This window comes from Pyxicephalus adspersus, chromosome Z (genome assembly GCF_032062135.1).
Source record: "Pyxicephalus adspersus chromosome Z, UCB_Pads_2.0, whole genome shotgun sequence".
Taxonomy (NCBI): domain Eukaryota; kingdom Metazoa; phylum Chordata; class Amphibia; order Anura; family Pyxicephalidae; genus Pyxicephalus; species Pyxicephalus adspersus.
The window spans coordinates 8,959,770-8,978,106 of NC_092871.1; the positions used below are offsets into that span (position 1 = coordinate 8,959,770).

The 18,337-nt window shown below is 39.3% G+C and overlaps 1 protein-coding gene across 1 annotated transcript; it reads left to right on the forward strand.

The window, feature by feature from the left end:
* The first annotated feature begins 6,001 nt into the window (after window positions 1-6,001).
* LOC140343172 (class II histocompatibility antigen, M alpha chain) lies at window positions 6,002-15,196 on the forward strand. Its single transcript, XM_072429715.1, has 5 exons — window positions 6,002-6,724; window positions 8,146-8,403; window positions 10,509-10,790; window positions 11,775-11,903; window positions 13,183-15,196. Exons 1-5 carry the CDS (start codon window positions 6,637-6,639, stop codon window positions 13,185-13,187), a joined length of 762 nt encoding a protein of 253 aa, XP_072285816.1. The 5' UTR covers window positions 6,002-6,636; the 3' UTR covers window positions 13,188-15,196.
* Window positions 15,197-18,337: the final 3,141 nt, after the last annotated feature.

Here is an 18,337-nt window from a genome sequence, read left to right on the forward strand (position 1 = left end):
ATTAAAAATAATCCCACGTGATACATTTTAATTGTAGTGCACCTCCTAGTGGTCTGTTATTGAATACATTAATTGAACTGATTGATGCATCTATCTGTGTCATGCACCACCTAGTGGATTATCTATAGAAGCACATGAAACAGTTTGCGTGATGGACATTTCCTGCGACATGCGCCCCTAGTGGACTGTTTGTATATATACATAAAAGGGGCAAAGTGATGTATCTTTACTTTGTTATGCGCCCCCTAGTGGATTGTTTGTATATGTCCATAAAAGGGGCAAAGTGATGTATCTTTTCTGTGTCAATGCGCCCCCTAGTGGATTGTTTGTATAAGTACATAAAAGGAGCTGACAGATGTACATTTTCTTTGTAGTCCATCCACTAGTGGTCTGTTTGTGGAAATCCAGGAAAGGAGCTAAGTGATATATTTTTTTCACCTGATATTAGACTTTTTGTATAAATTAATGAATAGAGCTGATCGATGTAATTTTTTGTCATGCACCCCCTAGTGCCCTGTTTATAGAAACACATGAAAAGGGTGAAGTTATGCTATGTGTCTGTGTCATGCTGCCCCTAGTGGACTGTTCAGATAAGTTCATATAGGCTGGTGAATACAGCATATTGATTAAATGGCAGAGCTTTGCTTGTCTTGGCCCTGGTCAGAGAGATTCTACTTCTGGGGTTCTATGTAAAGAAAACTCTTTGTGGGTGAATCTGCTGTTGCAAAAAGAGCTAAAGATGCCCTGGACATGGTGGGCATTGCAGTGCCAGGGTCCCAGCTTTAAATCCTTATGCTGTTATAATCCTTTTACCAATACCAATGTACAAACACAAGAACAAAATGATGTCACTGGCATTTATATCTGTCCTTGCTATCTGTGTAAATATATCATCTGTTTTCAAGAACAATACACATGTGACCGGACAGCTGAATATTATCCCCATGATGTCATTATGCAGCCAATAAGTTAATAGTTAATAAGTACCAGAAAATGATTACCTTTGTATACCAGGCTTCTCCTGGATTCTTGGCTCATACCAAACCCCTGCTGCTGGGTGGAAAGCCCCAGATCCATGCTGAGGTTAACCAGGTATATCTTAGAAAGAGGCTTTTGTTTCCTCGAAACCAGCCTGGCCTGGGGAATTATTAATCTTTGTTCCTTGTGGGTAAGGAGGAATCATTTGCTTATATTAATCTGTTTTCTGTTGGGCTGCTTTGCCTCTGTTCTTTTCTAAATACACAAGCATTTTAAAGGGAACAATATTTGATACATTGTTGCCAAATGTCCCTGATTATCCAACACCACAATGTGCCTTAAATTTATATCCCTGAGGTTGTTCACTACCCAATTTTACTTAGAATCCATATCATTGTGAATATATTGGTTTTAAAGAGAACCAGTAATAACTGTACTTATGCCAGAATGTTAAAACAAAAGTGGAACAAAAACTGTGCTACTCACCTATCCTGTTCCATCACAGGTCACCACCATGATTCTTCTATGCTTCTTCAATCCTAACTAACTTGATTTGCCATGCCAGGTGAATTAAATCCTGCACAGGTGAGCAGGATTTTGATCATTCTCAGCAACTATAAGGTAAGCCAGGATTGCGGGGTTTCCCAGGAAAACAATGCATAATTTGACACCTGGGCAGTGATCAGGCAGGTAAGACCATTACCTGTTCCTTTCTGCAATGCCCACCCACCTGATTGTGTATTTATCAAAGTGGGGCTTTAGTTCCATCTTAAAGTGTATCCCAAGGTATTTCTTTTTTTTTTGGACAAAGTAGAGAATAGGTCAAAGTATGTTTTTTTTTTTTTGGCTATTTGCGTCCTATTGGTTGTTTTCTGTTTACTTCCCGTCCTGCATAGTGGGTTATTTCCACAGGAAGGTACATTCTTGTGATTTCTACATTAAAAAGGAATTCCCCTAAGAAATGTAACTCCCCCCATAGGGCGTTTTTAAGAGAAATGTGTTCAGCGCACTTCTTACAGTTTCAGTTCCAATTATTGTTTCCAAGTGTCATTGCAAACTCTGATATTAGATACGGTCAGCCTCACAGCCTGTGCACTGCCAGTGTGAATTGTCCCTGAGACTGTCCAGTAAAATTGTACTGATCCATACACCACATACAGATAAATGCATCCCCCACATATGGAATTTAAAGCAGAACTAAATCTAAAAATGTAAAAATTGCAAACAGGTAGATCCTTATTTCAGAGGAGGCAGGGGGTATCCCTTCTGCAATAAAATAACCTTTCCTGTCTGATTTGCAATTTTTTAATCGCTCTTCCCTGTCCTCACTCCAGCACAGGCACCACCATCTTTACCCAATCATCTTACTGGAATCAGGTTTTCAGCCATCTTTATTGGCTGGGCCAAAATGACGTTACTCCCATGCAGTTATGCAGGAGTTCATTCAGTTCCTGCAGCTGGGGTACTCCAGGTATCCAGGCATCTTATGTTGAGCTGCACACGTGCATTTTTTTGACAGATAAAGACAGTGATCAAGCAATTAAGTTTGTTAATCACCTTCCCTTTTTTGCACGTTCCTGATCCCTGTTTTTCAAAGAATTTGTAATCTTGCATGTGAAATCTTAAAGGGCAGACCCTTGGCCCTGTAAATGTTGTACAAATAAATCATGTAAAATTGTAAATCTGTATACATGCCCTTCATGTTAAGAGTTAATGTATTGTGTTTAGTTGTGAGTTATGGACTACAATCAAGGTTACTTACCGTGGTACTTGCCTACTTTGTGAATCTGTAATATTACATTTTAGTTCTGTATTCCCACACAAGGATCTATTTCCTAGCTTTAGCCGTGGATTAAAGTGCAGAGACTTGTTGGAGCATCCATGTGTACTGAATGCTGGCTGTGACTACCAGCCAAGGAAAGGTCTCCAAGCAAATGATCGCTCCTTGATGGTGCCCACCTGACATAGCAATCTTGCAGAATCATGCTTAGTCTTACAATCTATCCATAGTTCATACAGATGATTGACAAAGGGATTGCTAGGGTTCATCAGTGTCAACCAGTCCTCAACCAGCCCAAAGCCCTGATGTATTAAAAATGAATTGGTGTGGTAGGAATCTGCTTTTGTGTAGGGATTTGTTTGCAGCACGGTTTTTGTGTCGCTTCATGCAGTGCCTTGGGGCGATCTGAACCGCTTTCATTGATTTCCAATGCTTTCAGCAGACACTTGTCAATAATGCTATTGAATACTCCGAGCTAATAACTGTGTTGAGCTTTGTGGTTGGCAATCCTAAACCTTGCTATGGACATCAGAAGAAACAATCTTTTGTGACAGATATAGGAACGAGCTCCTTACACACAGCATTGTAGATTGGGGAGGGGAGAAGATGAGCAAGTGGCACTCCACTGTGTTGTCCTCCGTACGAGTGAACAGTGGTCATTGCCAATCGCTTTAAGAATCCGCCATGATGAACAACATTGAGGGATCGCTGTACACATATCGGATTAAAAAAAAAAAACACAGTCTGAGCAAACCTAAAGCCAAAGCAACATTCACTCATCAGATAATAGTCGACCCAGACGAATGGTCATATTATCTGATATGTGAACACAGCTTTAGCATGAGGCCTTATTTAGTGGCCTTGTTTTTTTCCATTGGTACTGCTGTGTTTCACCATTGTCAGCTTGTCCTCTACTGTCCCATGTCCTGGGTATCATTGAAACATATAGAATTGCCTTTTTTACAGGTATTTGCCTGCATAGCTGTTTCAATGCATTTTTAGAGACAATTCAGGCTGCAGCTTTAACTGCTTTCCTCCTCTTTACATACTCAGATTCCTGTGCAAGAAAACCAAATCCTTCCACAACCGCCCCCGACCACTGCCGGATGACGAGTGGGGATTGTTTGACCACTCAAATCTTCAACACCCAACTCCACTATCCCTTACAGCTAGGGACAGACACTACATTGCTTGCAGCTAACTAACCAATGAAAAGGAGGCTTAGGACTTTCAGATATAAGTTATTGCCATCCAAAGGGGCAGAACATTGCACTGGTCATTAACGGATTGAACCACAGATAAATGCTGGGAAATATTTATACCTTTATATTACCCTTTTCCTTAAAAATGTTTCTGCATATACAACTCATTAGCTTTGAGAAAAGTGCTGAGATACCCCAAGTGGTCACCAATGATTCCTGGATATTTCACTATGTCAACTACAATGCATTTAGTATTATTATTAATAATATTAATAAACAGTATTTATTTAGCACCCCCATATTAAGCAGCGCTGTACATTGGGGACACAAACAATGCAAGGAGCGGGGTCTAGAATGCTAGATCAAAGTTTATTGATACAAACAAAAGCAAAATGCAAACAGGTGTGAAGATAAAGAATTATTTTTATTAATAAACAGTTTTTATATAGCATCAACATATTACACAGTGCTGTACATTAAATAGGGGTTGTAAATGACAGACAGATTCAGACAGTGACACAGGAGGAGGAGAGCCGCCCAGAAGAGCTTACTATTTAGGAGGTGGGGAAGTATCACATGATTGGAGTGGAGTAAAGAGGGAAGGGTAGGTACTTTCCTTCATAAGTATATATTTGGCCCAGCCCCCTAAGAAAATGAACATGGAACTGAACTCAGAATCAGCATTCCATGTTTTGTCAAACAAAACATTTATATTGATAACATTTATACAGAAATCAGGATTGCTTGTTTTGAAAAACAAAAATTACAAAAATTTAGGGACTTTCCCTGACTTTTCACTACTTTCATTTTGAGTGAATATGTGTATCTCACCATAGCAGCCGCTGAGAATTCTGCTGTTTAAACTGCTGTTTAATGTACAGCGCTGCGTAATATGTTGGCGCTATATAAATCCTGTTTATTCATGATAATAATAATAACTGCTGGAAGTATACAGTGTTTTTAGTACTTCACTTGACCAGTAGATGGTGCTATTTCCTGCAGTTGTTAATGGGGATTTCCATTGGAAGGAAACAGGGAAGTCCCTACTGGTTATAGCTACTTGTACAGGGAATCCCCATTCTCATTACTCCCATAATCTGTTCATTCAGGTGCATTTTCAGGGACTGCTGCTGCTGAGTTGTTACATTTAAAATATATTTCCCCATATAGTAACTTTGTAGATATTTAATTATGATATTTGTAGTAAATTATGTAATTTATAGGAAGCAGAACCAGACACTTCATGATTATGTGGACAAACAGGAACCAACATATCCTTCCACAACACCTATGTGAAGCACAGAACCTTCCTGGGTGTCTCATTCCCATCACCAATCAAAACAAAAGAGTTGATTTTTTTTTTTTGGTAAATTGTTTGCCCAGCCCAATTTCAGTAATAGTTTTGTATAGAACAGATAAGGATTAAAACCCCACTTGGGAGATTTCCTTTCACTGTCCTGTCGTAAAGAAGCTACAGGACATAAAAAGAAATCTCTGTAATTTTCATCCCAGAAAGTTGACCTCAGTATAGGTTTCCCCATTGACAGATTTTTCTGTACTGATTACTGTGGTGACAACTCACAATGTTGGAATACCCCTCATTTTCTTACCAGGACTAATAAAAGTGGGTGAATCTCTCCAAAGTATACACAGACGGCAATAAAAGCTTGATGGAGGATCCAACTTTCCCTACTTTATCCACAAATTAAAAAAATTATTTAGCCCTTACATACATGTTAAAAATTGAGGCATTTAGAAAAGATTTTTAGTGAGCTATCCAGAAAGCACTGCAACTGAACTTAAGAAAGGAGGTTCACCCCATTTGCCATTGCTTCATTAAAACAGAAAGTGAGTAGAATTCCTTCTAAGGTGTCCCTGGTGCGCTGTAAAAACCAGGCAAGGGTTCTAGTTCTTCCTACTCATTCCATAACTAAAAATGTCTTAGTTGGACATAGAGTTGATCTTTACGTAGCAACTTCAAAGAGGTGTCTACCTAGCAACCAGTGACACAGAACTTTCGAGCTCAGCTATTGGCTGGAAGTTTTATATTGCTGGGTAATGGGAGTTGCTGTTTTCTACATTGGAGCAGAAGAGATGAAAATTCTTCTTTATGGACTAATGAAGAGTCTCGGCTGCTGAGCTCCATAAATACTCCTAATATTGCTGCAACCGGGAGATGGTGCACATGAAGGGAAGAATTGGTACTACTACTGCTGCATTGTTCTGGCTATCACTGGACAAGAATAGAGACATCTGAACTGACCCATGTTAGGTAGAAGGTGGACTGCCTGCCTGGTGACTAAATTTAACCCCTTCTAACTTTGTGCTTAACCCTAACTTCCCTGCCTAGTTCATAACCTTAACCACTTGTTCTTGGTGCTGAACCCTAACCCCTTTTCCATCTTGTACTTATTCTAACTAGTACTTAACCTGTATCTACCTAGTGTTTAACCTTAACCTCCTCACTTAGTTTCCAATCTTAACTTCTCCTCCCTAACACCTAACCTTAGCCACAAGCTAACCTCTAACACTAACCATCCAGGTAAATGCTTAACCTTAACCTACTAGGTAGGAAGATCTGATTGGTTCATTGATACCTGCTGCAGAAACTCTGTCTGTCATTGGACTTTGATTAAAAACCCTGAGCTGTGGAAGTTCTCATCTCTGGCAAGAAACATGCTGACCATGGATTGTAAGCAGCCAATCAGGATCCTCTGCTCTGTCCTATTAGCACTCCCCCTGCTGGCGGTGCAGGCTCAAGAGGGTAAGAGATTCACTCTTGTTATTTATTTTTCATTTTTTAAGCATTTATCCATTTACAAGTTAGTTGTTAGATGCTTGAAAGTTATAGGAAACATGTAGGAAAGTATCAAATCTGTCATTGCTGCTACAAAAAATGCTTCATGCCTGGCTGTCTTTGGGGTTGAGTTCTCCCAGGAACCCATTTTATATATGCATAGGAGTAATGAGCAGCTCCTAAAAACATTTCTCAGCTGTGGTCCTTCAGGTTATCCACGTTCAGACTATTCATATTGATTGTCACTTCAAGGCATCAATGCCCTGATGCACATGTGTTGTATTGCACTACAATGCACAGAAATGTACTGCTGTGTGCTGCATCAGAAAAAAATGTTGCATGTGTTTGTGGATATTTTAGTGCATTGCCAACTCATTCATTAGAATGCTTTAAAACGGAACTATACCCATTACTACTCCCCTATCCCCAACCCATCGCAGAGTGCCATCTTTCATCTTTTATACTTCTTGAGAATGATCTTGCCAGGATGACATAACTCCCGTGCAGTCATAATTTTCATTACGGGTATGTAAAAGGGAAGCAAGGATTGCTGGTTTTCCCTTGCAACATAGCAGAGCACATGCAGCAAAATCTGGCAGGCCGGCGCTGGACAGGTAAGAGCAATAATTGCAGAAGGGACATCAGTACCCTTTGTGCAATAATCACTTGCCTGAATCTTAGTTAAAAGTGGGACTTTAGTTCCACTTTTACATTAACAACTGAATGGGATGTAAAATAATAGCAGACAATACACTCGCCCTGATTTATTAAAGTTCTCCAAGGCTGGAGAGAATATACTTTCTGCAGTGAAGCTGGATGATCCAGAAAACCTGGAATGGATCTGGACCAAGGTTGAAAACATTTGCTAGCAATAGCAAATGACTTTTAAAATGTCCATTCCAGATTTTATGTATAACTCAGCTTCACTGATGAAAGTGTATTCTCTCCAGCCTTGGAGAACGTTAATAAATCAGGGTCACTGACTCCACAGTGCATTGCAACATGATGTGTGTCATGTCTTTTTGTGGCTGCATAGTAGCGCGCGATGGCAACGTGTCTAAATTCACATTTGTTAATCTCTGCGAAGCATTTTTATTGATTTGAAGTGGCCATAGTGTGATAAATTTGCACAGTAATCACAGAAGATGATGGTGATTTATACACAGATGAGCACATTGTTATAGCGGCAGTGCAAAGCAAGATATATAGAGAAAAAAGAGCCCTGGGCATAGAAGCTTGCAATCAAAATATGGACAATTTTATATACATGCAGGTATTCATAGCCTTTCCTTTACATGGAGCTTTGTAGGACCTTTTCATTCTAATGGTAAATAATTCTAATTATTTCTCTTTTTACTTTTGCCTATTGCTTACCATGGATCCCACAGATGACCACTTGTTGAGTCAGGTGCTCTTCTGTCAGCCCTATCAACCAGCTAACGGGCTCCTGAAGATGTTTGACGAAGACCAAATGTTCCACTACAACTTCGCAGACCACTCCACATCCGCCTGGCTCAGGGACTTTGACCAATGGAGCAGCCAAACTTTTCCGAGTGCCAAAGACATTTCAGCAGATGTGGCCTTCTGTAACATTTTTCGGGAGAATCTAACCACAGCGTTGGAGGACATCATGCCAGAGGCCAGAGGTGAGACCTTATACTGTTCGGGCTATTTTGTAATGTAGTATGGGAAATAACTCTATATACTGAAGGTGGACCTGGGCACTTCAGATCATTTTGTGCTCGGCTTTTAATTCTCCATATGGTCAGTGTGATTGCTGGCCATTGCCAACCCTGCGCATGGACCCGTGTACAATGCCCTGACATTTGCCAGGATTTAGACCCATGTACTAATGCATTTTACATCTAAATTAGGCAATAACACCTGGAAATTCAAATATTAAATATAAGTATTAAAAATATGTGTATCCTGATAACTAAAAGAAAAGTCTGCCCATGAGTCTAATCCAGGCCCAGCACATTTCACACAGGGACCAGGTATTGGCTTGGGCATGCGTGGCATCATGATGGCAGTTTATTATATAAGAAATGATGTGAACAAGTGTAGCAAGTAAATATATGCACCTTCTTTTGTGATGCTACGGGATTATTTGCAAAATTTCAGGGTATTTTGGCATTCTTCTTCCATTTACAATAACTTACAGATTGATTCCTGAAAAATGAAGCTCTTCATTCTACATGATATATCTGGGAATCTGTGCTTATAGAGCAAAGCAAAATGTCCACTTACAGGAACTTATTAAATTATGTTACTTTGCTATCATTCTTAGTATGATAATTTGCTTTTTTTATATGTTGTATATGGAAGTTGTCAGTCCCCTGCAGCTGTTTTTGCAGCAACTCCCTCTGTACATGAACCCAGTGATGGCTGCATGGTATTTCTTAGGGAGAATTTTTGAATGGTAAGAAAGTTGGACTCTGCCCGTGCGTTGTGTTTCCCAACTTGTAGGTTTATCCAGAAGCCCATATTAGGGGTAACAAGGCAGGAGCACGATTAGTAATCAGAGGCGGTGTCTCTATAATGGGAAGAGTCTAAAAAGGATCTTTATGGCAGCATTGCTAGGAGGTATTTAAATGAGAGCTGTAGATTTTATAAAATTGGAAAATCTATTTTTTTTCCAGGTAAGCTCCCAATGTTTTAACTTGCACAGGGATGTGAACTTCTCATATAACAGTGCAGATTGCCTCAATAATAGAGCAGTCACATGTTTCTTAATACCTGAACTATTGGTATTTCATCAGCTAGTGCTGAATGAAGTGGCGGAAGAGTGAAACAATTTGAGCAAACCATTTGCAATGTTCTAATTCAGGGGTGTCAAACTCAAATACACAGAGGGCCGAAATTTCAAAACTAAGACCAAGTCGGGGGCCAAATCTGAAATTTATTTAAAAAATAGAAGGTAATTCCTTTGAATTAAATATAAAACATTTTTTATATGGAAACAAAGAGGTATTGCTTAACATGCAATCTGGAACAAGAAATACTTGGCCCCTAGCTACAGTTCTTGAATAGATTTGAATAAAGATGGCATGGATGTTATTAATCAATTGACACCAAATAATGAAATGAATGTTACACATGTATAAATTATGTGCTCATATCTGATATATATATATCTGTTAGAAAAGAAAAAGAAAGTTATTTACAAAAGAGAAAAGTGTGACATCTCTTTGATGGTTTCACACATTTCACACAGGTGATTAGCTTGTACTTTATGTTTTGTTTCCTGTAGATCTGAGTAATTTTATTTCTCCTGCTGTGAGCTAGGAATAGTGACCGGTCTCAGAAGAGAAACAGAAGACAAGTGATGCTGGGATTTCAATTCCAAGCATTACTCGCATCTATGGAACTGCCCAATGTGGAGCCGCATAGGCAGAGAGCTGTTCCATAGACACGAGTGATGCCGGGACTGCAGTTACTTGTGTCTATAGAACTCTGTGGGCGCGAGTGATGCCATGAGTTGTGGTAGCGGCATCACTCGCTGCAGAAGGCATTGGCAGGCAGGCGGGCCAGATGCCATTCATTTTCCCAAGTCCTTCGGGGGGGCAAACAAAATGATCTTGTGGGCAAGATTTGGCCTTTGGATCCTTTGTCTTATATGAAATGTTTACTTGAAAAACAAATATTTCCTGTGTTCATTTTTGTACTGCAACCCGGCACAGGACTCTAAATAGGTCTTTAAATTTTTTTTTCCCATCCAACGGCCCTTCATCCTTTTTTTTCTTCTTAGGTGGCACACATGTGACTGTTTTTACTGCACATCCCCTCCGAATTTTGAAGCCCAACACTTTGATCTGTTTTATCAATGACGTTTACCCTCCTGCACTGACCATCACCTGGAGGCAGAATGGAAAAGTCTTATCGACAGAGCTAAACGCCAATGCATACTTTGCTTTGGGTGACTTGACCTTCCAGGCCTTCTCCTACCTCAACATCACCCCTAGATATGATGATGTCTATTCCTGTGATGTGCAAGTGGCCGGTGACAACAGGACCATAGTCTCTTACTGGGGTCAGTAAATTAGTAATGCTAGGATTTTTTTTTTAGAAAGATTTCTATTCATTAAGCAATTCATAATTGTCATTAATCCACAGAAGTGGTTTATTGGTTGTTAGATCAATGATCAGCATTTTATTCCATCCATTTGGACACACAGAGGGTCTTTTAAGATTTTAAAGTGTATGCATAGCCACATTTTTAGGCTGTGTCAGTTATTACATTATCAGTTGAATTTTTCTGTCTGGGTAGATTCTTCTTCATCATCTGTCTTAGTAATGATCATTGGTAGAGCAATGGATAAACATTTTGGATATACATTCACTTTTAATTTGTAGATATACAAAACGTATTGAATAACGCATGACGCAAAAAAAAAAAATATTCTGTTTAAAGCACAAGCACCACCTTAGCCTAATGCAATTATCAGTAATTAACTTACTGTATATTATCTGGCCAGGGTTCTGTGTTCCCAACTCCACCCATCTGCTGCAGCCATTGGAGAAGTGATCATGCACATGACCTTGGTTCTACCAATGATGAACAAGCCCCTTGTACTTTTATAGCTTCATACATGCCAATACAAGCTTGGCTATGAAAGTATTAGGCGTGATATTAAAATATTCCGTGCCCCAGCCTCAACAGATGCAAAAGGTGACAACCAATGCAGTTCTTATTTGCACTACAGTGGAATAAGTAAAAGGTGCAGGAAGCATGGCTATCAACATTGACTGGCCACGCCTAGTCCAGCCCACTGCTCTCTGGATTGGCAGAAATACCTTGCTCCTCCCACTGGGATCTGCAGTGCCAGGGAAGGGTAGCTTGTGAGACACAAATAGTGGAGAATTTGGCTTAGTCAGGGAAGGTAAAGAGGGTTTTTTTTTTTTTTTTTTTGTTAACTAGGCTTTTCAATAAGTAGTAGCTGGAGTTTGGATTTGTTTAGACTGTCAGACAAACAAAAGTCTTTGTGGAACTTTCACTTTTATTCTCCATATCCAGTTCCAGATTACCCTGTTCCCTCTGAGCTGCTGGAAAACGCTTTGTGTGGTTTGGGTTTCGCTCTTGGTATTCTCTTCCTCATCCTGGGATTGATAATCCTCTGTCTTACTAAAAGACTTCAGGACACTGGTAAGTGTGGGACGTCCTCTGCTTGCATTAAAGAGGAAGAGAGCTCTTGTTGGGTTTCAATTTTTTATTTTAAAGAGGAACTCTATTTGAAGAGGGGATCTTTGGATATATACATATGTTTACATGTTACCCATTGTGACACTGATTCCTAAAACTAATATAAACCTCAAACATGAACTTCTCCTATTTGGTTCCTTTTAGTCTGTAAATGTACTATTAAAAGGTTTTGTTACATCTGATGAACTATAAAAATACCTGATATCAAATAAAATGATGATTTCCTGTGTACTTTGCCTCTGCCACTTGTTAGCCCTGTATCCAGCTGTCTACAAAGCAATTTACAGAGTGATTTACTAAATATAGACATTCACTAAGCAAAGGAACTATACCATATGGGGATATTTCATTTAGCATTGTGAATGAGGTGACGTTCTCCTGACCTAAACCATCCGCTCATATGCAAACAAAAATCCTTTTTTTTTAGATTTATTTGCACGTAATACCCATTGCAAAGTGAACGATCATTGCATTCACTAAGCTAAGTGAAATATCTCTTACCGAGGGACAGATCATTTTTTATAATGGAAGATTCTTTATTTTTATGATTTCCATTTGGTTCAATGTTTTCAAGCTGAACTCCAGACAAAAAGATAATTTCACAGACTGAATGGGGACTGTTTTACCTACCAAAATATTTGTATTTCTAACTTGTCAGTTCTGGGATTTGCACAGCTTTGCCATGTCACACAGAACAACTTTGCAAAGGAGGTGGTCCCATGTTGTTTCTCTGCTGCCATTTTCTATTTATTAATGTCTTCTTCACACTCCCACCCTGTGACTTGACAGTGAAAAGAGAATATGCACAACGATCCCTCTATCACTTGGCTGTCCTATCGGGTAAACATGCTCCTAACACTGCAGCAAATCTGTCTTTTTGTGCTGCTTCTCACTTTTTCTGAGCTCTGCACATTCAGACATGGTGTACACATTCAGACATGGTGTACTCATGGTCCAAATCATTTAGTTGTGCCCAATATTTATTCATGAGTAATAGGACTTAAGTCTAACCTAGTAACAACTTGTACATGGGTCCCAAGATTTACCATCTCCATTATAATAGCTAAAAGTAAAATCTTTCAAATTTTATTTTTCAAAGAAAAAAAAAAACAGAAAAAACCCTGGGAACTCTACAATCTGTATGTAATATAATACTCTGCTCCCCTTGCTTCTGATTCTGCGTTGCATTTCTCATATTTGTTCTCAAATTTATTCCCTACAGATTGACCTTGTTCACATCAGCGGGCTTTCTGAAGATCTTTTTGGAGAGCAAGAGAAGACTTGAAATGACTTGCCTACTGTGGTGCCATGGTGTTCCCCATCTATTGGGTTATTTCCCCATTTGAATTTAAGAAGCAGTGGTATGGTGTGGGGAACTGCAGCCATAAAACTGCTTGAATAAAAACATAAAAATAAACAAGCACCGCACATTTTTAAAGCACATTGATGTGCTCTACAAATGTGCTCTGAAAGCTTTGGGATTTTGAAGCTGGCAAAAAGCAACAGAGCTGAAATCTTAAGCTACGTACACACGTCAAATTTTCCTCGCCCGATAATCGGCTTCGGCCAGATATCGGGCGAGAATCTGGCGTGTGTACAGCCCGCGTCATTCATCGTCCGTGGATCCGTCCTGGTGGATCCACGAATGATGAACGATGAGCAATCCTAATGCAAGGGAAGGAGGAGAGCGCGTAGCAGGGTGCCGCTCCGTCGTTCTCCCCCTCCCCTCTCCATAGAGCAGAACGGTGCTGCTTTGCATACAGCAAACTGGTTATTTCATAAGAAAACACAACGCTATTTCTTTCACCCTACAATAGAAAATATGTGCCCAAAGGCTTGCGGTACTAAAAAAGTCAAAACGGTTCTTTGAGGCCCTATTAAAAATTGCACATAAATATGCATTGCTGCGTTGAGGTGTCCCTGCAAAACATTAAGCAACAAATCTAAGTTGTTTTGCACAACAATGTACAGCAATGCACATTAGTCTATTACGGTGCAATGTGTGCTTTTTTAGTCCATTCATTTTTATTGCCCCTATTCTTCCCATTCCATCTGACATGTGTCACTTGGGCAGGAAATGAGAAAAATCTCCCTCATGGGGGGAGATTGCTGCCTTTGTTCCTGATTGTGAGTTTTTGCTAACAAAACAATTGACTCACAATTGGGGTAAAATTAAGCAATTTTAATTAATTTAAAATAAATAAAATTGTGTCAAGTGTGTGACAACATAGATCAGACCCATGACCCCTTGTTGTTTTCTTTATAACACTTTGTACTGAAAAATATTATTAAACAAAGATTATAAAAAACAAAATTTCACTTCTTTTTTTCCCAAGCATTAATTTTGTTATGGAAGATGAAGTGGACTTCCTACAATTGATTTATGTTTATTCTTGCCTGATCATTCCCATACGCGGCTACAGATGTAACTTTTCACTGAGACTATTTACAGAGAAGTTGTGGTTGTGTACAAATGCAACGCCTAAATTGTGTGCAGAGACCATGATACTTTTATATTGTGCAACATTTATCAATTACAACACAAGGCCAAAATATATGGGTAATGCTCCAATGTATTGAATTCTGGTGTACAAGCCAGTTCCAGGGGAGATTGACCAACTGGGTGTAAGCCCTGACCTCAACCCTACTGAACACCTTTCGGTAGAATTTGGCGAGTCAGGTCTTTTGATCCAACACCTGTTCCTGACCTCATAAATCTTATTGAGCAAACTTCAACCTCAAAAATCTTAAGGAAAGCCTTCATGGAAGAGTAAGGGTTGGTATGTCAGCAAGGGTGTGGTGACGGTTGGGAATGGGGGTGGCAGCTTTATAATAAAGACCATGCATTTAGAGTGTGATGGCCAACATGTTTTAACAAGCTGATGGCCAGGTGTCCACAAAGCTTTGGTTGAGTCTGAATGGAGAAGCTATGTGCAAAATTTTAAGTTTTTTTAATTAGTTTACACCTCTCAAACTTGTCTGATGTCCTAAAAGCACTCCAAAAACATTTCTTCAGAATCTCAAATTAGAGAAGTGAAACAAAGTTTCGTTGCTTTGCGACTGTCAGGAAGGAATTGTTTGATGACTGTGAATATTTTTAGATGGGTTTTGTTTGTGCCTAATATTACTGTAATCCTGTAGATTGTAATACTGAATCATTGATTACAATTGTACCGAGCTTTCCCAAGGCATTTGTACAGTCATTGATTTTTAAATAAAAAAAAACAAAAAACAAATGTATCCTGTGCTTTTTTTTTTACTTGTTTGTTAATGTAGAACTGTGTGGCCCCATGGGGAATTGGGGGTGGGGGTATAGGGGATACAGTTGTCACCTGGAACACAGGAGAAATAGTCTGATCACCTGGTTTTGTGACAACTGTCTTTGGAAAGATTTTCACTCATTAAATGTATTTTTTTAAATGCCAGCAGTGTAAGTACCTGGATATGACGTGGTACCAGCCTTGTCCAGGGCTGTAATAGGAGAGGAAGAAACTGCACAAAAAGATGATCATTTTTGGTGCTGACAAGAAACATGTTTAATGGAGGAGAAAGTAGAGTGTCAGAAAGATGAACTCATCACTGTGCTGCTTCTCCCTTTACAGTCCATTCACAAGCTGGGGCAGATCCAGGATAACCTGGGTCATTAGAATTGGGTTTAATGATGTTGGTCATCAGACTGAGGATACATTTTGCAGAAAAACAGATTTGTTACTTTATGGTTTAATGGGCTGATGGGGAGATATGGTTTTGCAATCCTCCGAGATCAGTGTATGGCCTCCTTCCGTACATGGACACATTGGGGACACAGAGTTCAGTATATATTTTATGTTTAATTTTTCTCTGACATAGTTTGCTATTTTCCTGCCCCCATATATTTATTACTTATTACAGTGTACATATTATTTTCTAGCAATCCATTTGATTCAGACCTTCACTTTCCCTCGGTCTGATTATACCTTGTGATCTCATTACAAAAGAGGAAGTGTCGAGCCATCTGCCTGAACAGAGAGGCTTCACTTCCCTTTGTAAATATTGTCTCCAAGCCACAGGAACTACAGCTTGTGTATCAAACTCATAGAATTTTATTTCAGGCTGTTACTTTCTGATTCCCCTTATTGCAATGTCTTGTTTTTATTTAAAATAATTAGTCTGAAGAAGAATGCAGAGCAGGATTTACAAATATAATTCTCTAGATTAGCTACAAACACACTTCCTGCCATTACCAGACTATAAAATATATGCAACTTTTAAAAAAAAAAAGTTTCAGATCTTTATTTATTAAAGTGGATCTTCCACAACAAGTGATGGTCTGCTAACACTGGACAGACTCCATCCCCAAATAATGGTATTATTAGCATAGCGCCAAGTATTAGTATTTACATAGCGCCAACATATTACGCAGCGCTGTACATTAAATAGGGGATGCAAATGACAGACATATACAGACAGTGACACAAGAGGAGGAGAGGACCCTGCCCCAAAGAGCTTACAATCTAAGAGGTAGGGGAAGTATCACACAATAGGAGAGGAGATATTTAATGGTGGGTGAGTAGTGATGGTTTTAAAGGACAGAAGAAGACGTGTAGACGAGCTTGAAAAGATGGATTTTGAGTGAAGGAGCAGAAAGTAGGAGCAAGCCAAATAAGATGAAGAAGACCATTCCAGAGAGTCAGGGCACCTCTAGAAAAGTCTTGGAGCCGTGCGTGTGATGGGGTTATGAGTGAGGAAGTCATTAGTAGGTCATTGGAGGATAGAGGAGAGCGGATGGGGGAGTATATTTCTATCAGGTCAGAAAGCTCAGTGGGATAAGAATTGTGGAGGGATTTGAAGGCAAAGCATAGGAGCTTGAATTTGATTTTAATATGAAAAGGAAGCCAATGAAGAGAACTACAAATGAATGCAGCAGAAGAGGAGCAGTGGGAAGGATCACTATACATTAGTGAAAAATATACATGAAAGGTACTAAAACACTTACCTTACCCACATATTCCACCCACAGGGGCCTAGACAAAGTCTCTGCCGTTCTCGGTTAAGTCCCTTGGAACATTGGGCAGTTAAAATCTTACAAGAAGATGGTATTGCAATGTATTGGAGAGTATTTTTGTGAAATGTTCCTCTCTACAAGAGCTTACATGGACAGCATTATATTTTGTGCTATTTCCTAATCTTCTCTCTGTTTTCCTGTATGACAGATGGCGGTCCAAGCAAAATGGGTGTTTACTTAGTGTTAAAGAGACTCCATCACCTCTGTAAGATAGGACAAAACCACAAAAAGGTTACATACTTACCTTTCTGGTATATATTGGGTGGATTATTTTCTATTTATTCCAAAATCTTGTGTGCAGATACATTACACCCCGTGCTGCTGCCACAGCAGTGACATAGGGAGTCAATGAGAAGAACCATGGCATCCAGACCCAGACACATAAAACACAATATTACATTAACCTTCTGGCCTTAAAAAAATCAAGAATGCCAGCTTCTATATTTCTACTTTGACCAATTTGTGGTGCCTGCAATAAGTTCCCATTTTTAGTGCAAGAAAATTCAATTGTTGCGTAGACAATAATTTCAGTAGATTAAAGCTGAACTCCAGCTCCGTCAGCCTTATCAATAATTTTTGAATAGCAGCATTTTTGCTAATTCTTTCTGCTTCACAGGTCCCATTGGCTGTAGTTGATTAAGAAGACCGGTCACCACCATGCTCTTTCGATCTTGTTACCACATAATTCTAGCACTCCAGCTGACAACCTAACATCGGCATTTCTTGCAGTGGGTGGACTCAGTCTGATAATTTTTCCCTTCGTATGGTCTTTTTCAAACTACCTACCCTCAGCAGCTTGGTAGCAAATGCAAATTTACTTTTAGATATCTGCCTATCTCCATTACAAACCTCCAGGCTTAATATGTTCATGTCATGATGGTACTTAGATAAGACTGCTATGTGAGAAATTCCCATGTTTAAATTCACAGCCATGTCCTGATAAATACTAATCAAAAATGTGTTCTTGTATGATCCCATATAAACCCAGCAATAGATTTGCTTCCTGCCCACCACTATAATTATAGTCCCAAAGGATCATAGGACTTGTATTATTACCTGGGGCACCTAACATCAATGGAATGTAATGTAGGTCACTTTACAAGTCCTAGCAGCTTGAGATCAGGATAGGTGACATAATAATAACTTAAACCTAAGTTTTATGTACACCACAGTAGAATTTTTTTTAGTTAGGGTTTTTTTAATGCACAGGGGGATGGAAATTTTTTGTCACAAATAGAATTCATGAAAACTTTCTGAAATTAATAAAATTTGCAAGCGTTCAGTGCTACCTATTTATCCGAATAAACCCCTAAACATTACATGCTGGTAATAG